The 27827-nt window shown below is 41.0% G+C and overlaps 1 protein-coding gene across 11 annotated transcripts in view; it reads right to left on the bottom strand.

The window, feature by feature from the left end:
- The window catches only part of mycbp2 (MYC binding protein 2), a 63545-nt gene extending 37720 nt beyond the window's left edge, over positions 1 to 25825 (bottom strand). For 7 of the 11 annotated variants that reach the window (XM_067604002.1, XM_067604005.1, XM_067604013.1 and 4 more), the window contains exons 1-18: positions 25149 to 25825; positions 22486 to 22561; positions 16015 to 16230; positions 12650 to 12803; positions 12198 to 12394; positions 10812 to 11054; positions 9307 to 9378; positions 8941 to 9037; positions 8755 to 8828; positions 6420 to 6558; positions 6125 to 6201; positions 4564 to 4768; positions 4283 to 4447; positions 3977 to 4135; positions 3066 to 3270; positions 2789 to 2934; positions 2156 to 2266; positions 1669 to 1773 (exon numbers count right to left, since the gene is read on the bottom strand). In XM_067604002.1, coding sequence (XP_067460103.1) covers positions 1669 to 1773; positions 2156 to 2266; positions 2789 to 2934; positions 3066 to 3270; positions 3977 to 4135; positions 4283 to 4447; positions 4564 to 4768; positions 6125 to 6201; positions 6420 to 6558; positions 8755 to 8828; positions 8941 to 9037; positions 9307 to 9378; positions 10812 to 11054; positions 12198 to 12394; positions 12650 to 12803; positions 16015 to 16230; positions 22486 to 22561; positions 25149 to 25420 — 2713 coding nt within the window. In that variant the 5' untranslated portion in view covers positions 25421 to 25825. The remainder of the gene's footprint in view (positions 1 to 1668; positions 1774 to 2155; positions 2267 to 2788; positions 2935 to 3065; positions 3271 to 3976; positions 4136 to 4282; positions 4448 to 4563; positions 4769 to 6124; positions 6202 to 6419; positions 6559 to 8754; positions 8829 to 8940; positions 9038 to 9306; positions 9379 to 10811; positions 11055 to 12197; positions 12395 to 12649; positions 12804 to 16014; positions 16231 to 22485; positions 22562 to 25148) is intronic. The other 4 variants (XM_067604003.1, XM_067604014.1, XM_067604006.1 and 1 more) reach the window with 3 other exon arrangements.
- Between the last annotated feature and the right edge of the window lie 2002 nt (positions 25826 to 27827).

Genomic DNA, 27827 nt, shown 5'->3' with positions numbered 1-27827 from the left:
TATTATGAAGAAGAAGGGGAAGTATCCCAAATAACCAGGTCTTACAACCACAATGTACAGTTCTGCAGAGGAACGTTATTCAGCAAAGTAAACACGTCTCAATTTCCTAACTGACATTAAGTAGGAAACAACTGCTGCTCTAAACTATAATACTATGTGGCATCAGTTATCGTACATGAATTTAACAATGTAACATGACAACAAACTCACTGTTATCCTTAACAGAGATTACTTGTTTGAAGGGTTTTCAGATCAGATATGTTCATCCAACAGAAGCTGTCACAATTCAATACTACACACTACTTCTACACAGCTTTTGAGTATGTAATGTGCTCACACTGGAAAAGTGGCTAAATAAAGTATAGTCAGAAATCAGTCTCCATACTAACTGCTTCATTTTTGAATGTGCTGTTGATAGACACTATTTTCCGACAATGCATTGCACAAAGGAAATGGAGGAGCTGCTCACAGCTAAGGACGAAATTGGGACATGCTAAAGCTAGTGATGGATTTTGGTCCAAGCAAGTCTTAGACCTGCAGTTCCAGTCCAACCTGCGCCACCTATCAGCAAGAGAAGTTACAGCAGCTGCTGTTTAGATGGGCAGATGTAGACCTGCCAATGTGCACCATCTACAGACAAAAATAATAGTTGCTTTTGATATTTGTGCAGGCAACAATTGTAAGCATTTCAAGAGTTTGCTACTGTTTGCGTGTTAAACAGCATATTTTGCTCTGAACGCTGTAAAAAGTAGAGAATTCTCAAGAGTGAAGTGTTGTCTTGTGTCCTCTTTCCTCCTGGTTACTTTGGATTTCACAAAGGAAATAAGATCTAGAAACAATACACTATAAATATAGATTGACTGTGTTTTGTGTTTGCTGCTGAATATTTGAAAAATAAATTTGGGTGTTACTGAAATCATTTACATATCTGTTGTTCCTTGGTTGAATAGTTCACTTCTGACAAGTGACTATTTCTTAAGACAATTAATACTGACACTTACTTGTCTGATGGCCAAGTACCTGAAAAGCTTATTGTTAAGCCAAGTTCGTAGGTGTTGAAATGTTTTCAAGTCTGTGAGTTTTCTCATCTAAAAATACGTATTTTAAAACTAACAACTGTTCCTTCTGTGTCATATTTTTTTAGCTTGTCATTCATCAAAGCTTGCTCTTCCCAGTACCTGCCGTTTCATCTGCTTGTGATGCTGCAGTTGTACCCACCAAGTGACAAATCAGCTGTTATGGGAGTGATGCTAAATCCAGTTAGACAAGGACACTGATTTCTATTTAAGGCTGAACAGCAGCAGTAGGTAGAGAAGGCATCCTAGTCCAAGAGTTAGAATTGTTGTATAACAGACCAAATCTTTATTGTACAGTCGTTTCCTATGGTAACATTGCTAAAGGAAAATAAAATAAATCAAATACAAAATAGAACAAGCATGTTGAAGAGGCTGGTAAACCCAGTCTAAAGGCTTCATAGTCATTTCTCAACTGTGAGTCAAAGTGAGTGCTTCTTGCCATCAGGCTACTTCGTTCGTTACCATGCGACCTGGTGAAGACACAAGAGTCCTGCCTTCAGAGAGTGAAAGAGGAGGTGGGCGGGACAGCCAGATTGGGAGATGAGTCAAAGGGGTGTCTCTGCACCCGTTGAGTTAGTGAAGACCATAGTACCTTTGTGCTTGTCCCGTTTATGCCTTAGTGCCTGAAGGGGTCTTATTCTGGCTAGGGCCTGCTCACGCTGGTTCATAAAAATGGGACCAGGAAAAACAAGGGGGCCTGGGGGAGAAAGAAACTTTCACATGCATGCACAATGCTCACACATGGGAAAGAACACATGATAATACTACACCAAAACAATACACACTCACTGAAAAATTATAAGACACAAGCAAGGGGGAAGTCACCAAGGCACAACACCCACGCTCACACAGCACCTGAAAGTTATTTCAAACTAAAAAGGGATGGACAAACTGTTTGTAACCTCAGCCTATTCATTATTCCCAGCCCCCACTTTCACTCTCTCCCTGTGCTTACGTTAAATTCTCAATTAATTTAACGTGTTTACGTTGAATTCAGAAATCTTTATTTCCTAAAACCAACAAAAACCACACATTTCTTCCCTAAGCATAGTCCCATTCTGTCTAGCATTGATCCATACCTCGGCCCTCCTCCAGCCTGTGCCGGCGGTTGATCCTCTGCCGTTTCTCCTCCTGACGGATCTGAATGTGCTCCTCGATGTTCACTCCTGGAGGGGGAGGGACAGGCACAGCTGAAAACACAAAAGGCCCCAGGTACACGCAGCCGAGACAGGATGCAGCAGCAGCAGGAGGAGGAGGGAAGACAGAGCAGAGCAGAACAAAACAAGACACACATCAATGAATGATGGAGAGATGCGATGGAGAAGCAATGACTCTGCACAGCACAAGAACAAATAAAGGATGAGCGACAACGGATATGTGAAATACTGCATTTAAGCAAATGCAACAGACAAGTGTGACATATGCAGCATAGGCAGCACACTGGCACATATACAGATAGCTTGCCCAACTCCCCGTTCAAGACAGTCATTTATTCTGATCAATGATAGAGGATGAAGCATACTGCACGCAAGTGAAAATTGGAATATCACATCATGTATGCATGAGCTTTTAGCATGCTTATGATTTATCAGACTTTGTGTGCAAAATGTAGATAATGCAAGTGGTGATACAGGTGAGACGTGAATGTTGTATGAATGACAGGGCAAAGCGGGGGGGAGGCATGAAGTCATAAAAGATATCAGTAGATATACCTAGCAGCAGGTCCAATGGAATCATCTCCTTCACAGCATCAAAGATGCCTCTCTGTCTGGCCTCCTGACCATCCAGCTCCCTGGCACAAGCTTTGCAACAGCCACACGCTGAGCAACCAGACTCCCCAGACCCACAGCCACAAATACTGGTGGACAGAGAAATACACAGGCAGATAACACGTTCACATAATGATAAACACAAAGATATATAATGTAGTTAGGAAGATAATCCCCTGTCTCATCACACACAAGTGCTGTACGAATACTGTCTTCTTACCCCCCTGGTACTCTGTCTGGCCGTCCACTGCTGACACAGCTGGCACCGTAGCCAGTGCAGTCTCCACACACTGTGCAAACCATGCACTGGTCCAGCTTCCACTTGTGCATGCCTGGCTGACACATCATGCTCTTCTCCTCTTTCTCCTCTAGCTCATCCTCCAGGTCCTCATCCATAGCTGTGGCCATGCTCTCCACACCAAACGCTACAACAAGCATATACATACAGCACAAGTGACAGAATGAATGTACTACAAAGCCAATGTAGATGTAAGAAACAGTATAATGTTGCATGTGTATTTACCGTATTGACCTGAATGTAAGATGATATTTTATTCTGGAAATACATTTAAAAAGTGGGGGTCGTCTTATATTGGAGAACTAGATATTTACGTGTTCACACAAGATCAGAGACACTTTTTGAATGGAGAGAGTACCGCAGTAACACCAGCTCCTAAAGAGAGTGTTGCATTATAGGTTGTCTGCAACCTTAATGTGTGTTTTGTGTTAGCTCAGTTTAACCTGCAGGAGTTTCCGAAGGTTCATGTGATGTGTTTTTCTGCCACAGGGGGAAATAATTCATGACGAGTGAAAATGAGTCAAATGCGCCTTCCAATGTCTTCACTTTAGAAATGGACCACGGACTGAATAATCTGTCAAGCAGCCAAGAACTACTGCTGTCACAGATGATAAATGAGCTAAAAAAAAAAGACAAGAAGACAGTCTGAAAAATGCTAACTGCTGGAGAAAATAACTCTGATTGCCTCCAAGAGTCTGACAGAAGTGAGAGTATGTGACTGATAGACAAATGTGGGGTTTAATGTTCTTATTTCAAGGAGGGGTCATCTTATAATCAGGGTCGTCTTGTTCGAGCCAACATGGTATTTTGTCTGTATTTGTACATTTGCTCACCTTTCCCTGCCTGGCTCATAGCTCCAGTGTCCCTGCCACACTGGCCCTTATTATTCACCCCAAATGTCCACACTTCTCCAGTCTTGGTCAGGACACATGTATGGGCCTTTCCCATGGCAACCTGAGTTACAAAGTGACCTTTCAGGTCTGTCACCTGGCCTGTGGAGAGGAAAGTAATAATTATGAAAAGAAAGAAAGTGAATAACATGACTTCCAATAGAGAAATATTGTTGACAAATATATATTTATTCTACTGAATCATCACAGAAAAAATCCTTAAGGATGAAAATTCGTCAGTCCACTCACAGGTGCTGTCACTGTAAATGGCATCTTTGCCAAACATGTAGAGCTCTCCATCCTTGGTGACAATGCTGCTGCTGCCATTGTTGCAAGCTGTGTACACTGCTGTCTTGGTCTCTAATTTGATCATCTTCTTAGGCTTGTAGGGCTTAGGCTGCCTGCGACTTTTAGCTGCAGAGGAAAATGACACATCAGCTTTAGAACTGAGCCAGCATTGATTTTGTGTTGATCAAAGGCTGAATCTATTTTGGTGATATATAAATAATTCTAGTTTAAATTTGTCTTACTGGACTCTCCGTCCTCTCCTTTGCTGGCGGAGCCTGTAAAAAACACACTTCCGTCTTCAGCTACTAATAGCGCATGAGAGCCATCGTGGCCGACTGAAAACTGAAGGATCTTGGGAGACTTTGTGACAGGCAATTCCACCCATTTCCCTGCTGACGGGCCGCCCTGCTTTATACCCAGGCTTTGGTACTTTCCTGTGTAGTAGATCTGAGAGAGGAGGAAGAAGGAAGACATTGGAAATTGGAAAAAGTTGTGTCATAGTGGCCATTAAATAGAAGTGCAGGATCTATAGTATGTATTTGTTATTGGACTGCGCTGTGGCAAGAGCCAGTTACGCTAACTTCTTCACCCAGTATTTTTTGCCAGAGCTCTCTGTGGCCTCTTGTGTTGATACACACATAGAGAAGCTGCTGCTAGAGGTGAGAGAATTTTTTTATGACTCAAATCATCTGATATTCCCCCTTACAATTACATAATCCAAACAGCACCGCATGCAAGAACAGTAGCTAGTAGGCCATAAACAGTGGGCCTTTGACTAATGTCACTAACATCGCATGCCTGGCACAATGTCCAGCCCAAGTGATGAGTGAACCTTGTGCCTAGATACAGGTTAGCTGCTCCTATTTTTATCCATCCAGTTGGTCTAGGTTAGGGTAATCTGCAGATAAGGTGTGCTGTAAGATTAGGCCTCTATAAAGAGACAGAAATGTGCAACAGGCAACTGCCTGGACTGCTATCTACAAAAGAGGCACACTGCACCACACCTACAATACAGATGCACAGGACCACACCCTCCACACACCCCAACAAACTACATTGCTGGCATTCTCATCTTACTAAGACAGTGTGCAGAAAAAATGTCAAATATGTTCTTCAACAATGCATTACATCCCTACTTTTCTTGATTACAAAGACCCTGCAGCCAGAGTCAACTGAGTCACTTCCTCCAACAGCCTGTATGCAAAGATACAAACATAATATCTATGCTTGATGTGCTGTTATTTTAGTTTTCCTTTTCTACTCTGTAAGCCAGAGACACTGCTTAGCCAGGTGAAATACTCTAATCACTTCTGGTTATTTCAGCAGGGACGCCACTTTATAAGCTTAGTGTGCATAGAATCATTAACCAGAGTTGGGTCTAGAGCACAATGAACAGTGTTAGGACCATGAGACATGCAAAAAAAATACAGTTTCAAAATGATGTATTATATAAAGACAATTTAGCTTAGGGGGGCATAAAATATTTCCAAAAACAAGAGGACATTTCTTATTGTCGTGCTTTACTTCAGCCTGATTCTAGTCAAATCTGACTGTGGCTAAATACATACAGATGTTATAAACTAAGGGTATGTCAGTTTTGTATGATGGGCTTCATGTGGCTGTTGTGACATAAAAGGGAGACAACACATGCAGAAACACAATTAATTTAGAGATTTTTCCATAGCTGTATCCTCTCGAGTGTGTGGCCTGTCATTAGCGATACAAAAGCTCCCAAAGCACAGCTGTTGAAGCTTTTCCGACCTCCATTTTAGACACACCAGTAGAGAAGAGTTTCACTCTCACCTTCCCTGTGGCAGTTTTCATCAGAGCAAACTCCCTGCCTGCTCCAAGCAATGCTGCCTCTTCATCAAAGCCTGTGCCTGAGAGATCAACATACTATTTAAAGCCTCAGACGCACACACAAGGAGACAAGAAGTGATGAGACATTCTTTTATATCTGTGTATTCTGAACTTATTATGACATATTTGTAACCTTGTAAACAAGCATACAGTACAAAGTGCCTGTAGCAGGTGTAAGGAAAACAAATGCACATGAAAATCATTATCCGTCAATACATTTTTTTTTTTTATCACTCACTGATGATGTGCAGATCCTTCTCGAGGTCAAAGAGAGAGATGCCGCAGGCGTGCAGACATTTCCTTGCCAGCTTCAGCTGCAGTTCCTGCTGCAGGGCCGGGTCTGAGCTCATAGTATAGATCCGCACCACGAAACCGTCCTGCATGAGACAGGGCCAACAGGAGGAAATGCTGTTTAATCCCACAACATAACATTGCTACAGTATGGCATTTTGAATCCACCTGACAGTTGTCAAAGACGCAATAACCCCTTATTTAATATAAAACCTATCCATGCTTTACCTGGTTAAATGTGACAATCAAAATGAATCGTCTTCATATAGGAACAGTTTGACATTTTGGGAAATACACCTGAGATGAGAAGATAGATCTTGTGTCTGTGTACCAAATATGAATATCTAGTGTACAGACATAAGAGCAGCAAGAAAGAAAACAAGTGTTTTTCTTTAAATGTCTAACTATTTCTTTGAACCACAATCATTTGACTTGGGGACACCGTAGTCACGATACTTTTGACACCAAATCATTTGACTGTGCATGTGTAATTGTTTATAAGCCCTCAGCGCTACACAGATTAGAGGAGTTGAACTATGTGCATGTGTGTGTTTTGGCACAGTGGGGCATGAGGCAAGTCTTCACAGCGGGGCAACACATACCGCAACACGCACTCATAACTAATGTGATAGATACAGGCTAAATTTCACAAATTACAATTACATTATTTATATAAGTGTATGAGGTGGAGTTGCAGTGTGTTTAGGTCAATCTACTGAAGGTGTGGCCTCAGTAGTATCTATGGCATAACTTAAATCCTACCCATGTCAGAGTAAATGGAATACTCATTTATCTTAACATGACCATGAAGCATGTGACAGCTAACCACTACTCACAGAGCTGCCAGAGATGTGGGTTAGTCAGACCGAAGGGGATGTGGCTGAAAGGGACAATTTACAGGGAAGGAACAGAGTAAAGAGAGGAACACAACAAGGAAATAATTGGGAGACAACAGGGATATAAAAAGAGATGAAGGGTAACGTGCGGCTGGTATGGTTTTCCACTGTGTGGTAACAATGACGTTGTGCCTTGATTCCTGCAGAGCAGAGCACATGTGCCTCTCATATTATTAGACACACTCCACTATCCTCTGGCCAGTACATCCACCTTGGAGTTTTGCTCTTTACACGTTACCTTCTTTCTGTGACACTGCCCTGGACTTCTTATGGTTTACCCTTATAATCCTCTTTTTCCCAGCATCTGAACTCCCCTAATTGTGTGTGTTTCTTGTGGTTTGCTCTACTGATAGTGCTCTCTGTGGTGACTGCATTTTCTGGGTGCTTGCTAAAATGCATGCAGCCTCTGAGGACCCCCCGCCCCCTTCCCTTCCTCCCTCCTCCCTTCCTCCCTCCTTCCCCAACATCCAGCCCCCTTGATTTGCCTAGAAACTGCTATCCGGGAGGAAGGCTGGCTGCAATGGGCAGATATATGGATTTCACATCGCCCCCTCCCCCCACTCACATTACGGAGTGCTTATGCAGATAACTGCCAGTGAGATTAAGCTCTCTGGAGAATACCCACATGCGGTGCCACTAACCTTACTGCCACGCCTACATACATCACACACACAAACAAACATCTACACACAGACTTAGCTGCACGCCAGCCCCCCCACCCCACCCCTACGGCCCCTCTGTGGCACAGCTGATGATCAGCTGAGGGCCCTTCTTTTGTGACTGAGGCTGAGGCCTCTACAGGAGTGGAAGGGTGCAAATCAAGAGCAACATCTAATTTTAACTAACAAAAGATTTGGTTTTTACCAGCAAAACCACAGATAATAAAAGAGTTTGCTCAGCTGCACAAGATAAAAAAGATGACATGTGTATGAACAACTGATGACTAGGAAGTTGACCATGTACAAATAAGGTCTTTGCATCTCTTCCCCTTGTCTCTAAACATGACAGCTGAAAAACTGTGAAAAACCTCTCTGTGAGACTGACACTATCAGCCCATAACTTAACTGCGATGTAGTTAAGGGTGACCACGACTACGTGAGAGTTTTTAAACCCACTTGCTAGAGACTGTCTGCAGGGAATTCAAAAGCATAACAATTATATAAGACTATAACGGCTCATAAGTGCATAATAAAGCCAGCTCTCTCCACCATGTTTCCAGCAGACACGGGCAGTACAGCTGAGGTATTTTCTGGGTATAGTTATAGAAAAAAAAAAAAAATCATTTGAACATTTTAATGTTCTTTCTTCTTTTAAATTTTCTAGGGGAAGCTTAGGAATGATGATGCATCTTATTATTATGGTAACGAGAAGGAACATAACACGTACATCTTTGCAGGCTGCGATCTGGTTGATGTACTCTCCGTCTGTGAAGATTATGTTCTGTCCATCTGCGTGTTGACCTACAGAGAGAAGAAATGTAACAGTGAATATACCAAATATCATTTTATTGCAATTTTGATGACTTAACTCTCATGAGGTGTTTTGAAGGTAAGAAAAGTGTTTTCTGGGCACCTGGCATGGTGACAGCCCCCTCATGCTCCAGAGTCTCAGGGTTGATCTTGATGGCCGACATACTATGGTTACTTGTGTCCCGATACAACAAGAACCCCTGAAGAGACAAGATAAACACCACTGCTGATATAGACTCAGAAAAGAAATATCCCCAATGTAAGCTCTACAGCTGACTTGGACAGATTGTTGATGACGATATAATGATAATGTATTTGTTAAGACTGATGGGTCCAACACAAAATTAGAAACTGACTACAAATAACCAGCATCATTGAAGTCAAATGGAGGTCAACTAAATGTGAACTGAACGTTAACCTTAACTGAAATGTATGGGAAGAACATATTGATGGAAGATTCATTGTTTACCTGAGCAAAGCCCAGCCATGATCTCTTCTCCTTTCGATTCCTGATACGAGACGTGGAGTTGTACACATGGCCCTGTGGGGGATTGATCACACATGAGCAAATACACACAAACACTGACGAGATTTAATTTCACGTTGGCAGAAAGAAAAACAGCAGACAACTACAAACACAGGAATTTATTGTTGGCAGAAACGCAAAAACAACCTATTCAAAGCAGAATTATGGCTGTCTATGTCCATTGCCATGTTTCTCGCCTGCCTAAATCTCCAAAAGGGAAATACTTTATATGGTGGTTTAATTTGATTTCATGACATTATTCTGAGCACAAAAGGCCATTCAGGGTTTAACACTACAAGGCCCTATTTTCATGGCGGTGCGATGACCAGCACGGGCAGCACAATTTGGTATTTTCCTGACCTTGAAATTGGCTTTGCCCATCTGTATGGTATTGTGATGCCAAGTGCAGAGTACACAGGTGGGAGATTCATTAGAATGAGGCAGCACAAAGTGAGTTCTTGGTATTTTGGTGGAAAATGGGCAATTCAGCTCCACTTTGGGTGACTTTATCAACGAGTAAAAATACTTGGAGCAAATGCACAACAATAAAAGAGTAATAAAAATGTACATAAACTATTTTAATTAGACACACTCCAACCAGAACATGTGTTTGAATTGACATAGAAAAAAATTATATTTTATGTGTTTACAGTCTGTCTGGTATCCACAGATGCATAATACTGTATGAAAAACTCCTCCTTTGGTTCATTAAATCCATGCTGCCATCTGAATGGAGTAGTACAGATATGTTCATACCTTAATTAAATCACCTGAAAATGACACCAGGCTGCTACAAAATAATCAAACAAACCTCTATAATCATCAGACTGGTCAGTCATAACTCAGTATTCTGGAGGCGACCTTCCAGACAATAATTAAAATAATTTCTTGAAGAAGAGTCTTTCCATTTGTTGAACTATTGTTGTCATGCTTCACTATAATTAGCTCAGGGCTATGAGACTAGTGATGTGACTGTGACTGATCCATCACTACACTGTCCAATTTATAGTCCACTTCACCCAGTCCCTTTGCACTTTGTGCTGCTACACACACATGAACCAAAATAGCAGGTGCACTTGGAGATGCCCACACAGTCCATGCGCTCAAGACCTACCACTGTGCACCCGTCTTTACTCTTGCATGATTAAAATAGGGCCCACTGACTCATTTAGGGAGCTAAAGAGCTACTGCTGCTTTCAAAAACTACTGCTAGCACATAAACTTTGTTGTTGTCCTGTGAGAACCATGCATCTCCAAAGTATGAACCTTTTATGAGGCTAAGAAAAACATTTTTGTTTATTTACCTTAAGAATTAGGAAGATTTTCTCAACCCATCAAACAACCCTTAATCCTTCATTTAACCAGAAAAAATATTTATCCAATTATCAAATTTAGAGATGTATGGTGTCACTGAACAGTGGCAGCATGCAGCTGTCTGTGTTACGTACCCTGACAGTGCCGCTGTATCCAGAGCCCACTTTGTAGAGTCCGTCCTTGCAGAGCAAATACAGAAAGGAACCGTCAGTCTGCAGAAGACAGCGCTCATCCTCATCAATGGCCACCTCTTTCAGGACCCATTTGTTCATCAGGGCTGCACGTTTGATGCCGTTCCCAAACCAGTCCTGGATTTGAATCTTTCCCACCAGAACAGCCTGTACACTCCTCTGTAGTGCGTTCAGTATGGTGGGCACCTGTTTAGATGTAGGAGGACAAGAAGGGTGCTGAAATGTTGCAGGACAGCAAATCTCTAATATGACATAATGGGCTGTATGCGCCAGCTGAGAACCAGCTGGTGAGGTTTACTGTTTCCGTTACTGATTTAATCAAATTGTAAAATTAGTGGCTGGGACTGTGGTTACCTGCATGCCTGTATTTGCCCTCCTCTTATTCTGCCCAAACTATTTTACACACATTCTCATCATAACTGTGGCAGCTATTACACACACTATTGATCTCACCATTCACACACATACAAATAGACACAAACATGCACAGTTGTAAGATATGTAAGCACACACAACCTTTCAGCCTGCCTGACACAGTGATGATTCACAGTCTAGTCAAATGCCTAAAATGTGAGGATCCCTCATCAGCCCTGCTCTTGTATAGGCATTAAATCTGCATGTAGGTGAAGGTGAATATTGCTAAATGGCCACAAAGGCTGTCCAAAAAAATCATTAAGTAATTTGTTTAAACATGTTTATGTGCAACAGAAGTCTTGATATAAAACAGAAGAAACAAAAAAAGGAGAGACAGGGAAGACCGAGAGAGAAGACAAACTAGAGATCGAAGCAAACAGAGGACCAGCTAATTGGCAGAAGAATGCAGGCGGGCTAACATAATCAAACACGAGACTCAGAGAGGCTTGACATTTTCCAAAACTCAATTTGTGCGGTCCAGACATTGCCCTCAGTCTCTTTGCTCAAAGCATGAAGGAGCCAAAGGTTACATTATCTGTCTAAAATGCACTTTGGTGATTTAAAACATTTCTTCTAATCTGAAGGACGACCCGAATAGAAACAGGATATGAAAATCCTGCTGGAGGTTGTATAGAAATTCATTTGACAACAAAGTTGTTCCAGCCTCCAGCTTCCAGCTCAACAAATGTGCATACTGTTTGATAAATGTAATGTCATCTGGACAGATTATCAGCACAAAGACATTGTGTTGACATCTAATAATCAGTAACTCATGCCAGGAAAGACTCGCATAACAAGACAACCCAAGTGCAAAGCACAGTCTGTACTAATATTCATATGTAAAAATAGGTGAAGAACATTTGTGTGTGTGAATAATTGTGCATGAAGTCAAGCTGTCAAATGCAGTCTAATCACCTGTATTGTCTGGCAGGCATGGCTGCCGTTGTTGGTGAGGATGGCAGAGACGGCCTGCAGGATTTTGCCGGTGTCTCCCCAGGACACCACCAGACTGAAGAGGCAGGCACAGGACAGGGCAGTGATGGCCTGTCCTGTGGGGTCATTGGGCCCTGTGCTCCGGACCGTGGTCTCCAGCAACAACTGGAAGAGAGACTCTGAGGAAGAACACACATAGCGGCGAGGTTAGAGGTGGAAAATATATTAGAAACACATTTCAATATAATGTAATGGAATACAAAACCACAACTAACTACAACCTCCAAAATTATCATTAGACTGCATCAACATTTCTCTGACGTGTCAGTAAAACCGATCCACAAACATAGGATTCATTGCAGGGTTGATGCATTGGATTGCTTTAGATTGTACACATGTACCCATAAAACATCTGTACGCAATTTCGACCTCACCTAGCACATCGGGAGGTTCAGTCTGGAAGCCCTCAGGCTGTTGTCCCTGCAACATGTCCAACAAGGCCTGCAGGCTACGCAGACACAGTGAGGGGTGAGAGAACCGTGTCTCTTTTATGAGCTCAAATACCCCACACAGGCCGATGCCAATGATCTGCAGACACACAGAAAGAACATTTCTATGAGCTAATAAACACCAGCTAGACTAGCTGTGATGCAACTTTATAAAGCAAATGAGGACATAACATACTGATATTGTGCACAGATATATTTTTACTTTACTATTTGTCAATATTTTGACTATGTTTAATTGCATTGTTGTTGTCATGAAATTTGTCTTTAGACATAATCGTTCAAAATGGAATGAGCTTAGAGATTTGGAGTGGATGTTTTTGTTTTATTCCATGGGCTCATCATCCTACAGTTAAACGTCCTATATTTAGCTCCAGGCCCACAGTATGTACAGTTGCTACTGCTGACTTTAACATCCACTATTATGATTTTGTATAATGACAGATCCACTTGGGTGCATGAGGAGGGGCGGCAGGCAAAGGAGTCTGGCCTAGAAAAGGATGCCGTTCTCTTTCTCAGTATGGCTTGTTAGTGAATTAAATGATGCTCCAATGTTCCTTTCTATCTCAGTGAAGAACTAACGTTTGAAGCCTTAAAAAAATAGAGGAAACAAACAAACAGATAATGAGAGTGGTACAAAATATAAGCATACATGTACAATACACAACAAAAGAGATATAGATTAATAGAAACATAATAACTCTTCCACGTGTTTGTGGGGTTAGAGGCACTCACACACACACACACACACACACACACACACACTCAGATCCTCAACATATGGCTTGTTAACAAATGTTAATAAGCTGGAATTAAAACTAACCCCCCTCCCCCAAATATTATATCATCAGGAGCCTGTTTATTTTGTCTCAAAGAGGATAAAACAGATACGGCCATCCCAGTTACCACAACATACCACAATGAAAACTTAAAATTAAATCCATTCATCTGTGACATTTCAGTGTTTACCTGCTAACCAATACAATAATGTATGTACAGTTAGCACACAACACAATATATAAAGGTTGCATGTTGACAATAACATACCATTCTCTGACATACACATTAATGAACAACTGTATCACATGCAACATGCATGTGATACAGTTGTTAAATGATTCCTCGATAATAACAACGTAGAGAGGTTTGCCCTATTGTAATGAACCCTCTGCCATAGCAACAGGGTTGATGACGTGCTAATAAATACGCTAGCAGGGCTGTAACTTTATCCTAAAATTATTAGAAACCTAAAATGTAATTTGTTGCCTTATTGGACGACAAGCTAACAGGTGACTCTTCAGATTTGTTACTGTGATACCTTTCACAAAGTCAGTTAAGTCAGTCCTTAAAGGACCTGTGTGTAGGATTTAGTGGCATCTAGTGGTGAGGTTCCCAGTGTGTAGAAGAACCTACAGTGGCTGCGAAACTCACAAAAATCGTGAAACATCCTCTCTAGAGCCAGTGTTTGTTTGTTTGGTTTGTTTGTTCTGGGCTACTGTAGAAACATGGCCTCCATGGAAGAGGACCCGCTCCCTATGTAGATATATAGGGCTCATTCTAAGAAAACACAACGATTCTTAGTTTCAGGTGATTATACAGTAATGTAAACATAATTATGAATATTATATTCTATTTCTGCCAATAGATCCCCCTAAATCCTACACACTGGTCCTTTAACTTTAACTTATAGTTTGCTGTTGATGGTGTAGAACTCAAAATAGTACCTTAACATATTGCCTTTCGATGTGTTGGTGCTGTAATTATCTGTTCAGCATAGCTTGCTAGTTTCCTCCATTTTATTTTAGCAAAGACAAAAAACAATTTTACTGACAGGAAAATGGGGAAACCAGTAAGACAAGGTGCTTTGCTCAGACAAAACGCATTGGGGTCAGCTATGCAATATTAAAGGCTTTTATTACACTCGGGACCCTATTGTTTTCAATTGCTGTAGCCCCTGACTCCAAAGCGCACCTTTGTTCATTGAGTGTGATTTTTTAAAAAAGAACACTTTTATTTTTTGTTTGTAAAGCAAGTGTGCACTTTTGTTTTTTCAAGGCTGCCCCCTAAAAGTCACTGAGTCGATGCATCAGTCGATAAGCCCCCGAGTCGACTCGCAATTAATCACTTCCTTTTTTTTAGCTACGTCATTATACACAGAGTAACGCTGGGTGACAGCAAGACAGGCTGAACTTAAACAGTTTCTTGTCTCTAAATAATCTAATACATAACTGTGATGGAAACAATGAAGGATGATGGAAACAAAGGACAGAACAACTTTGTTTCCTGCTCTGAACTCTTAGCTGCGCTGTTAAATGCAGCAAGTCGGCTAAACTACTCTAAACAAGCGCATACCAGCATCTCTACGTTCTCCTCCTCTACCGTCCAGTGTGATCGACTCAGGAAAGACACTCTGTGCTGCACCAGGATTTTATAACTGAACAACGACATTAAAACACAAGTCTTACAGGTAAATATGAGACTCATGTAGACTATTATACCAGTTTGTTGGGGAGCTGCTGCTTTGCCAGTGTGCTTGATTGTACTCTAACTGCGGTAACTGCGTAACCTGATGTGCCAGATGGCTTGTTACACAGAACCATCTGAGAAGTTGTCCTTGCCAACTGTTTAGACAAGGGCAGGCACTTTCCAAAAAATACTTGGCAGGTGATTGGATGAACCATCTGTCTATCACCGTCTACCACCGTTCTACTTTGCGAGGCAGCTGGATTCGCGAGATCACGACAACATGCGAGAATCCTCACAGGACACTGATTGGTCCGAAGCACCATTGGTTCGGACACAAGCGTGTAACTTGACAAGATGGATTCTCTCGTGATCTCATGATGGTGTGATCTCTGGAATCCAGCTTTTTCTCATAGGAGACAGTATTAAAGAAAGAAAGACAAGGTGTAAAAGTTGTCCTTACAGACTGAATTTGGAATTAGAAAAGATCATTACACATGAAATATTTAATTTTTTGCCGAGTTCAGATGAAAGTTCACATTGCAAATAAAAAGTGACAGCCCTAATGCGTAAGAAGGATAAACCAGCAGGCACACAGAGTAGAAGAGGGAGTTGGGGAAACAGAGCAGGAGAGGCTGTAATCCTCACAGGATGGGGGTTTCAAACCCCTGGTAAGGTGACTCCAATTATCACAACAGTAAAAAGGATGAGCCCTGCATATTAGCCCAGGCTCAGTGTATCCTTTAGATAAAGAATGAAGGTTGGCCTTAGCCTTGATACAAAGTGTTGCAACCATCACGAAAGCAGCCAATACTGCCTGCTGCTCATACCTTTGGCAGCTTGATGGCTGGCTCACGGTACTCCTCCTCCTCCTCGCTGTCTGAGTCGCCACTCTGCACCGAGCTCCTGGAGGCCAGCGCTAAGGAGGCCTCTCTCTGCTGCCAGTCCAGCACACAGTGCCGCACGTTGCAGTAGACATTGAATGCAGATGGGTTGCTGTGCAGCTTGATGTCCGGCACGCAGAGGGCTCCATCTAGACTATCGGCCTGTGGAAAAACAGAGAGTGGTGGTGGTTAGTAAAACCTTCTCTTGGTAGCCTGTATGATATCTTTTGTGGCATCCATAAGCTACTTAGCAAACCACACAGTCATTTATAAAGAGCAATGTCAATTCTTAATGAGCAGACCTAATTGTAAAGAGTCACAGTAGCCTCACAGAAGCCAGTCTATTGTTGGGTTTACACTTGTAGTCTTCTAGTAGACTAGTAGTTCTTTAAACCTCAAAATCTTTTTATTCCAAGACTCAAGACACAAATTAAAATATATATGAAACAAAGTGACATGTCTTGTGGAAAAATGTATTTACTGTATGTTTAGAGAGCAGAAAGCACCTTTTAATTAGATCGTTAAGGAGCAGGTTATTTTTGGAGCAAGCATTAGCTCCAGCTTTCAGTCCTGATAGTGGTCACTTGGTCTGACCCAAAGCTGAAAGTGACACACTGCTGTCTTTTTCAGGTTATCACTGCTTTATCTATGACAAGAGTTGCAGGAATGATGTCACAGGGACTGGTCGATGATTCATTCATTTTAGTCTGTGTCTCTCAACAGCCAGTATGAAGGTTGTAGTTTGTGGTTTTGTTGAATTAGTCTACTTATTGATATAAATGGTGTTCACAACCCTAGACGGACGAATTACAATAAAATCATTACAGCAAAGCTTAAGCACTTACATCCAAATAATCTCTATGATTAGAGAAACAGAGAAACTTGATAAACTAACTAATTGATAAGGTTTCTCCATCCCCCAGCCCCCCAAAAGGAAGGTCTTTTTAACTACAGTCCTGAGGCATCCTCTAGAGAAGCTGATTGATCAATTGTGCCTCTATTGCAGTGTTGCCCTTTTGGCATAACAGTCACAGGAGGTGATGTCATCTATTTGGGGAAGAGGTCATTCATTCTCAGCTCAAACCAATGGGGGGATATTAGTTCCCTCTCATCTAGCATGGTGTATACTGCTCTCTTGCCTTGCTGCTAGAGCAGCATATGTAACAGCAGGAGTGTACAGCATTCACAAAGGAGCACATTGCCTGGAAAGAGCACTTAAAACCATTTACAACATAGAGATGCTGTAATAACCCAAACCCATGCAGCAAGAGAGAGAGAAATTTGGTCTCTTGGGAGCAAGACTACAGGATGAAGATACAGCGAAAATACTGCATGTTGAAGCTGAGCACTAGAGATAGATAGCTCACCACTTTTGTCCCATATTAAAAAGAGATGCTACAAAGATTTCAAGTTGTGTAATATTTGTGTAGTATCAGTATGCATGCAACTTCTTGGCTGTCTCAATTGCTCAGAAGAAGTTTAAACAAAAGTCTAACATTGATTAAAAAAAATGTTTTAAAAAAGACAAATGCGCTGAGCAAAACTCAGGAGACACTCAGCATCACCACATCTCTCTGTTCTCTGTTTAGCGTCTTCAGGTTAGGCTAACCCATTGTTGCTAACTTTGGGGCTAACCCCCTTCACTTTTTAAGCAGTTGGGGAAACAATAGATGAGACTTTTCTTGATCTTGAGAAGCTGCAGCATTTCTTTACTGACACACTGTAGCCTATAGTGTACATTTCCTGTCAGACTGATAACTTACTGCTAACCTTTTCCTCTTGCTCCACTTGCATTCACTGTCACTTTTGTGCCGCTCGCTTAACCACACGCTCACTACGTACACACATTATGCACTGCCCTATTCCTTAAAAGAGTTGCGCTACCAGGAGTTTCCCAGGCAACGACACAGAGGTTGACTCATGTTTCGGAACAGCGCTGCACAGAGAGGCCCCCAAACGCTATTGATTTCCGAATGAATGGATATTTGGCATTATTTTTGGCATTAAAAAAAAAAGATTTATTTTTTTTTGGCCTGGCGGGGGTTCTTGTTGGCCTGGCATCCCGCCAGGCTTGTACTATTATAGGGGAAACACTGCAAGACTAGAACCTGCTATCAATCAAAAACAAAATATGCGGTAACACTAGAAGACAAAAAAATGTAACTTCCCTTTCCTTGTGATGTTGTATGTATGTTTTTGTTGATGTTTGTAAATACAGGATTAAAAAAAGCTTATTTAAGTTACAAATTATGTAAACATATATATATGTTTACATTTTTAACATTACCTGCAGGCAATGAGTGTTATAGCTGCTCCTATTACTTTATGTGATAATATATGGTGCATGCACTGGCACTGCAGGTTCAGAATATTTCAGAAATGATGCACCACATCTTATAGATTACATCTTGCAAACAGATCATGAGACAGCTGAAACATGGTCCTCTGAGTGAAAACTGTATTTGACAGATTTCATTGGAGCTGACAGTTCTTAATTTAAAACTGAACAATTCATTAGAAACTTGACACAAATGTGAAATCTTAAAGCCATCTCATCAAGCAAAAGCAGAACCAAATATGCAAAATCCCATGAAACTGCTGATGTTTTGTGGTTTTCTTCTCACTTTGTAAAAACAGCAACTCATAATCTAAACATGCTGGTCATCTGATTGTTTCTTTTGTGTTTCTGTCTGCACTTCACTGATAATTTAATGGACAGCTAAAAGCTTTGGAAGAGGCTGATATAACGCCCCCGATCGCACTTAGGCAGCTATACATTTCAGTTTGGTGGCTTTATGGAAAAATAAGAAAAACAAAAATAATTGTGTCTTTCAAAGCAGAGGCTTAAGAAGAGGGGTTGTTAGTTTGCACTATGCACTATGTTGAATAAGTAAACCTGCAATTCATCATTTCAAATCATTAATTAAAGAGATACCATCATCTTACACCTATCTCATATATCTCAGATACCACAATCAAGAATATTAAGTCAATCTGTCTATTTTTTTATCTATTTAAAAAGTGAGATGCTGTATATGATCATATTTTACTGGACTGACCCGTTTATTTTGTCCCGCAACTTTTACTGATACACTACACTATTGTTTTCTGTCATATATTATCCAGGCATTGATTCTTGTGCACATTATTTAATTAATTTTGCATTCATATGCATCTATTCTGCATTATAAATGAATGGATATATTCAGTTTAAATGAAGGAAGTAGTGTGACATTTGCAAAGTGCAATAAAAAATTTGGGATATGGAAATCAGGGTGGTGAGTGGGCATATGAGGGCTCCCCTTCAACACTGATGTCTCAGTCTCCGATCCCTTTACATACTAGTCGTCAGTTTGGACATTTCTATTTTTGAAAACCATAACCAGGACATCAATCTTTTTCTACCTTAAAACATCTGCTTTCAGTTGCTTAACCTTCCCAAATACAAATATTGTAGGAATTATTATGTATAATCTGATACACTAGATACATACATATACATTTTCTTGAAAATGTATCTCGCTAATGCAGAATAGTTGCATATGAATGTAATTTCAGGGAGATACTGATTATCTTACAATTATGTTTAACACAGCCTCCAGCATGCTAAATGTAGCTTATTTATTTCATTTCAATTCAATTACAATTACTTTATTCATCCCCGGTGAGGAAATTAAAAAGTACACATTGCACGGGCACATACACACAAACACATACACAAAACTTAATAAAACACACAGGACAAAACAATATCAAAAGTTAAAATGCATTCAAGTATAAAGTGCATAGAAACTGCTGTAGTGCCTATCGCTTGGCACATCAGTCAGACGTGAGAGGGAAGGGGGTTTCCGAGAATTCAGCGAGGGGCTCGCAGTCAGTTTCATGGTAGGTTGACAACAGCATCAATGGCTAATTTAATTAAGTGCAGAACTGTACATGGTATCAGCCAATCCACTCAATGAAGTATTTGGCAGTCTTTTTTTCGAAAAGAAAAATGGTACAGATGCACCTCCGCTGTCATTTTGACATTATTCCATTCAATTTTGTATATTATAAAATCGTAATTACATTATTATTATAATTATAGTTTTTGAAAATGACAAATCACACATCTGCCTGCACACAAGACATCACATCACCCAGTTCAGTAGGATGATAAGTGTTTATGCACTGTCTTTTGTTCTGACTCCACATCCACACGTTCATAAGCACAGAAGCAGACAAAGGGGGAGAAGAGGCCCTTTCAAACCACACTCTGATTCTGACTATGTCAGCGTGAGAGGCGTGACAGAGCAAGAGTAAGCACAACCCATACAAATACAGCATGACTGACTGTGTAACTACCCACGTTTTTATGCCTGCCCGCCTGTCAGCCTTGCTTACAACTCCATTCTCTGTCTCTGTAGAATATCTTTTGCTGTTCCAGGACATCAACTCACTGAACAAGTCACCCTGAAGAGAATTTAACTGACTAGCCCACTCTATTTTGAATTCTCTTGTCTAGAGTAGTTTTGAGGTGGAAGATGACAAAGTAGTAGAGTCTCCATTCGTCTTTGCTATTATCACATCAATCTCTTCTGCCTCTGCTTGCAAGCTGCTCGAAAAAAAGTGTTGAGCAGGCTACACTCACACTCAGAAAAACAGCAAGTCAATATAATCTAAGGGGATTACATTTGTTGGCATAATTTAGGGATCAGCTAGTTAACCTACGTTCATGCAAAGTGTACAGCAGAGGCAAAAATACAAACCCCATCCTCCAATATAGACTAGATTCCCTCTTTGGATGAAGGAGATGTAGGCAGGCAACTGTTGCCGTGGAGATGTGGAACACATTAGGTCGCTCGGCAACAGGCCATCATGCACAAGGATGAGCCACTCCCATGTGTTTCATATTCTGCCTATCCACCTCTCCAGCTTCATGTGTGGATGGACTTCCAGGCATCTGACCAGCCCCACCAATGAAAACAATGTTCCTGCCAACCACCTTCAAGATTGCAGGAAATCTAACCTCATCTATAATCTGGACGGCAATCTGTTCAGGTTCATTCAGTAGAGAGTCGAACCAGCTGTAATCACTGTGGGCTGTGACAGTACGTAAATCTATATTTGTAAATTAAAACTGCCAGTCATGTTTTGATTAATATAAAGCAAAAATGCGAAGTACTGCATGTAAATATTAAATGATGTCTATGAAATGGTTAGAGTAGTAATGAGAACTATAACTACGTCCTACTAAAATATATTTTGTTTTCTTACAATTAACATTGTATTGTGTTATGTAGCCACCTACTTTCAGGTTAGTTCACTTTATGCAATGTATTGAGAAGCAGAAACCATTTGGATAAATTAATAAAATACTGTAACAGTTTACAACGCAGCCTTGGTTTTACAACCCTTCTAATAATATCTATGAATATTATTCAAATAAGGCCCCATGAAACTGAAGTTAGACCGTCTTTAGCTTCTGTACTATGACGTATTTCCCAGTGAAACAGAATATTTGAATGGTGTACAGTTACAAGAGGGATTTAAATCAAATCCTTCACATTTGATTGGACCACTAAAAGTGGGCAGGGCTTTAGAGTTTAGCATAATATGGAGCTACAGAGGACTGTTGGCTCCACACACACCCAAACCTGTTATTAGATCAGGAGGAGGATGAGGGAGAGATGAATGAATTAGACCTCAGTCACATTGTTTTGGAAAGTTTTTGTCAACAGATATCCAAACACACATCTCTTCCTCTCATCTCACCTCACATCTCTCTCTGTTAGCTACTACGACCCACAAACGGTGACGTGCAGTTTTATATGATCGGTGTGGCTAGCTAACTTGACGCGCCAGATGGTTGATTACACAGAAACATCTGAGAAGTCGTCCTTAGAAATTGTTTGGAAAAAGGCAAGCACTTTCAAAAAATACTCGGCAGGTGATTGGACGAACCATCTGTCAATCACCATCAATCATAGGTTATTGCTTCTCGCTGTCATCACACCTAAACCACGGCCCCTACCTGCCAGTAGTTCTAGGACGCTGATTGGTCAGAACCACTGGTGGTTCGGCCACAAGTGCATAACTTGAAGCCTGACAAGATGGATTCTCAAGCGATCTTGTGATCCTGCGAATCTAGTTGCCTTGCAAGGTAAGTGGCTAGCCACTAAAGTCACATTTGATGGGATGAATTTTGTAAACGCCCCTGAGTGCAGGAGGAGTCCTCAAACATTTGAAACCAGTTTACAGGAAGAGAAAACACAAAATACTCTGATACTGATTTTTTGACATACATTTGGTGTATAACAAGAGATAAATGAACATTTAACACCGGGACACAGGATCAAAACTGGGAAAATTTATTTTTCATTTCATGGGGCCTATAATATTGCTTAACAGTTTGCTAAACAATTGAGCATCTCTTACCTTTGTCCTTGATTTGACTTTTGACTTGACCTTCTGTCGCCGCTTCAGTTTCTTCTTACTCAAAGCTTTCTTTCCCCTGAAAGTACACAGTGATCACTCAGTACTGCAAAATATATACTTAGGAAATGGTTACACTGAAAGAAATAGCACAACATGCAAGACATTAAATTTGATCTTATGATGCAAGGAGGATGGAAGGTACGTAAAGCATTTCTGTGGTAAACACATACTTCTTCCAGCTAGTCATAATGTTGGGGGGGCGGAGGAATAATTAATCTCTTCTGTTGCTTACGATATCTGTTAAAAAAACATTTGAAATGTTTGTAATGGTATCTCACTCTCAGTTTTTCACCCTTGCAGAACAAATCTACATTTTATGCAGCTGTCTCTTGAAGTACAGTATACCCAACTAAACTGTCAGGGGTGTAGCAGTTGTCTCCAGATTCAGTGTTACACAATATGACAAAGCCTGAAACAAGCAGAAGTTTGCTTTTGAAGATTTTTTTTTTTTTTTTTAAATGCTTTTGATCTCTCTCTGAAATCTGTCTCTTGCATTGGCCTGTTATGGTAAGTTTCACAAATCAAGCTGCCAATGAGAAGTGCATTGGACTACAAATAGAGTTACAACTAAAAATAGTAATAGCAAGGCATCATTTAGTTATCATTATTAATCGCTACTGAAAACAGAAGAGCAGTGCATCTTAAATCAGCTATTGATTGGTAGTCCTAAAAGTGTTGATATAATAATTCTGTATAAATAATGCTCTGCAAGCTTGAATTGTTTTCTTTATGTTTTACAAGTAGCCTGTACAGTAAGTGTACTGTAAGGAAAAGAATTTCAAATTAAATTTACAGATTTCCCTTTCGTTGTCCTCAATCATTGTTTTCAGCCATTGTTCTCAATTGTCGTTTGTAGTCTTAGTTGTCTCAATTACTGTTTGTAGTGTTTGTCTATTGTTAGTCTCTATGCCTGTATAAGTGTTGTATTATATGTTTTATCCCTTAAAAGCCCAACCAGGGACAAGGACTTCAAATTAGTTATGGCTGGAAGTCTTATATACATTGCATTGGTTGCATTTTATTTAAATGTAACGATGCTTACATATATCATCCCTGTCAAATAAATAAGGTTAAGAGTACTCTATTTTTATTACTCAGGTCCAACTTATTATTAGTTTCTGACAGCTTGTCCCCAGACAAAAGTAACTTTGAACATACTATGACTGGCTGGGCTGTTGCCTTATTCATCAAAAATGAAACTAAAAGTCAGACAACTCATTTCAAGCCACATCAAAAAGACAGAAATGTCTGTTTACTATTTTCAATGGTAGGTCAACATCAACAAATAAAATCCATCAGAAAAAGTGACATTTGCATGAAAGGCCTGCCAAAACAGTGCTTGCCTGTACTATCTACAGCTTATGTACTAAACACTAACAGATTGTTTCCTTCCTGCTCATCTGTTTAGACATATTACTTCTGGAGTTGGTTATGAAGAGGTGGAAGGGGAATAGTGTTAGACACAGAAACAGTATATTGGCCGATGCTTTAAAGCAGACGTTGTATATTATGGGTTGAGAACAACAATACAGTTTATGAGGGAGGATGCTGCATTGACCCAGCTACTCAGTCTTCAACCTGACTTATTGACTGACGAGAATGACGTAACTGTATTACCCGCTTATGCCAAAAAACAGCAAACGAGTTCATCCACCGCCAAACCAAACACATCCTCACCCTAACACGCAGTATGACTAACGTTAGTGTAACGTTACAGAGGCAATATATGTTGTATTTATACTGTTAAAGTCAACATCTGGTCAGTATCAGCTCCATGTTTCTTGAAATTGAAATCGCTGGTTTACATTAAGATAATCTGGGGAGAGGGCTGATGCTCCTCAACGTTAAGTTAGTTAACGTTAGCTGGCTGTCGAAAACAGTGACGCCGTTGGGCCTAAATACACACGGCTAACTACAACAAATTACATCATATGACCATGTAACGAAAACTGTAGTGACAACCCGAGCAATGAGTATTTAGAAATGTTTGATAAGATATTAAACAGTTGCCCGAGCAGCAACTTACGTTTGTTTACGATAATAGCTGGGTAACGGCTATTACTGAAACAAACTGACAAACTGCCATCATGACAGTTAACGTTAGCCAGTTAGCTTGTTTTGGATGTATAAGCCGATAATGCACTTCTTCAAAACGTTACAGCCCGAGTGGATAGAGGTTTTTGTTGTTGTTTTGTTTTGTTTCAGCGGCTGTGTCAGTGTTTAGCTAAAATACAACGTTCATGGCAGCAGGAGGGGTGAACTAACGCAGCAGCGTTAAGTTAAGCTTCAACTGGCTCGGATAAGCTAGGGAAGTCAAAAGCTGCTACCTAGCAAACTGACCCCTGCAAGAGATGCACCCAAAATCATGAAGCTCCTGGCATATTGTTTGTAGTTAAAACAATGACTTCTGTGATAAATGTCTGACGAGCTCATGAGCCATTAATAACATTTAGCTTGGTTTAGCTGACGTTAATTGACATATAGTACGGCTGAGCCGGGGTTGATGTTAGCTTATGGTCGTTAGCTCCGTTAGCTTCACAAATGACAAGACCAGATATCCGATATCTGTACGTTAATATTTTCACACCCTTCAAGCCACTCACCTTCCTTGGTTTATCCCTTGCTCTTTATCGTTGATAGCAGTGGTATAAATCCGTCTATATCTTTCCGCCAGAGCTCGCCCTGAGAGTAAAAGCTGGTACCGAGTCCGACAATCCGACTGGGCTCCGGGTGTCGGACAAGAACCCATACCCGAACCAATGGTGGAGAGATCGGCTCCTGCTCCAGAAGTGACCCGGACACCCAGCCCCATCGACGGCGATGAGGAGGGCAGAATCCCTCCACCGGCGGCCGCTGCCGCAGCAGCACACATCATCGTTTTGGAGAACAATGCATATATCACATAAAAGATATAGCAGCTAGATCACATCTAGCCATCAGATGCAATCCAAATGTTATTAAATCCACCACGCGTCACATCATTTGTCCATTCCCAGTTGCAAAAATACCACAATTAGCATCCAGGATCCCCAGTTGTTATTATTATAAGCGCAAATTCAACGAATGGTCTTCTGATCCGGCCGGAGCGTCAACACGGTTCTTGTCTCCCGAGAATATATCTTCTCAAGCCATAACCATTTTTCTTGTAAAATAGCAGAAACCGCATCGCACATTTCCAAAATTCGCGTTGTTGTGTTACGTTGTTATTCGTCCCTTGAATATTTCTTGACCCCGGAGAGGCAGCACCCTCAGTTGGTCTGCCATCTTAGCTCCATCATCCCTCCCCTCCCTGGCTGAGTCTTGCGTCGCTAGCATGCCGGGATATTTTCATACGGCCAAACCGAGCGATGCTATCATTGATTTATTTGAACAATTACGTCCATGTGTACCATTACTCTGTTATATAGTTCATCTTACACACAATCGACATTCGTAGAGATGAGAGAAAGCATGATGGAAAGAACCACAGGCTAATTTACACAGTCCAACCAACACAGTAGGGGTCTGGACATTTAATTTGCAGATCCAGGGCCCCTCCCAATTTACATCTAAACTTGGCACAATGAGATACTTTAGAAGGCTATAAAAGGCATTGTTACCTGAAAAAAAATCAGCGAACCTTTGGTTTGAAGTTTAAAAACAGTGTTGCACTATGTTAGAGCTTTATTGTAGCTCACAATTACTTCTGTGCCACACCATTTATGGTTAATTTACTACTGTCCTATAAATAGCAGATGGAATAGTGTTTAGTGCTGGTATTGTACTTTCCTCTCCAGTGACCACTGTGCAGCAGTGAATTGTTGACATTAGGTGCTTTAGGACAGTGATTCTCAAACCTTTTCATGTCAAGGACCCCTAAACTGACACAAATTAGACCACACACCCCCATTTGATAAGATTTTGTCCCTGATAATATTTTTGCTTTTAGATGTTTTATTAAGGAAAGTTTACGAAACCCATGACCAAAATATTCTGTCATTGTTTTACTTATGGATTGAATTAGAGTGAAAATAAATTATTCCCTTTTTGCAGGGGACACCTGGGGGTCCCTGGACCCCACTTTGAGAACCACTGTGTTAGGAGACAAGCACTGCTCCCCCTCACAATATCCAACAGCCCTGTGTCAGCTGTGGAGACCTTCACGTTTCTAGGAACTACCATTTCTCAAGACCTGAAGTGGAGGACCAACATTAACTCCATCCTCAAATAGGGCCCAGCCGAGGATGTACTTGCTGCATCAACTGAGGAAGTATGGTCTGCCACAGGAGCTGTTGAGCCAGTTCTACACCGCAGTCATTGAATCTGTCCCATGCACATCCATCACAGTCAGGTTCGGAGCAGCCACAAAAACACAAGACTGCAGCGAACAGTAAGGACAGCAGAAAAATCATTGGTGCTCCCCTGCCCACCGTCCAGGACTTGTACTTTTCATGAACCAGGACACAGGCAGGGAAAATCATTAGAGATTCCTCACACCCGGGACACAACCTTTTTCAACTTCTCCACTCTGGCAGGCGCCACAGAACCCTGAATCCCAAAACTACCACACACAAGAGCAGTTTCTTTCCTTATGCCATCACCCTCATAAATAGCTGACCAGTATCACCTGCTGTGCCATAGCTACACTTAATTCTTCAGATAGTTATTACACCCTGCTTCACATCTACAGATACTGTATTGTACAAATACTCATATATCACAATTTCATTCCCATATGTGATGCACATTATTGTTGTTTGCAATACCACACACACTTGCACTTTATGTATATTGTCTGTAAATAATGTACATTGTCTGTATATTGCTCGAAAGACACCAACAGCTGGAACCAAATTCCTTGTGTGTATTAACATACTTAAATCTGATTCTGATTCTGATGCTTGAACACTTTTGTTTACACAATGACTGCAGCCACCCTTTGATTAAATTGTCTTAGTTGTACAGAGGTCTTCATCGCTGAGCAGGCCTAGGCCTGCATAGACTAAGAATAAGATGCACCTCTCAATGAGTAGAACTGAGAAATATGTATGTAGCTCACACTATATGTAGATAGATGCATATTTCTTTTCTGCCTATGGAGCAAATAACAGAAATATTAAAGCCCCAAAGTAATGCAACATGCACATCATGATGATGGCGACACTTGTATCTTCATGTTCTGACAGTGATGACACAAGGCTGCAGGAGGAGCAAGAATACTGCAGGGGAAAATTGGGAGACACTATGTGTTGGGTAACATCAGTCAAAATGACAGTGAAAGCCAAAACACACTGCAATGCAAT

This window comes from Thunnus thynnus, chromosome 11, assembly GCF_963924715.1.
Source record: "Thunnus thynnus chromosome 11, fThuThy2.1, whole genome shotgun sequence".
NCBI classification, from domain to species: Eukaryota; Metazoa; Chordata; class Actinopteri; order Scombriformes; family Scombridae; genus Thunnus; species Thunnus thynnus.
Note: the sequence above shows the minus strand (reverse complement) of the source record. Positions and strands in the feature narration are given on the sequence as shown.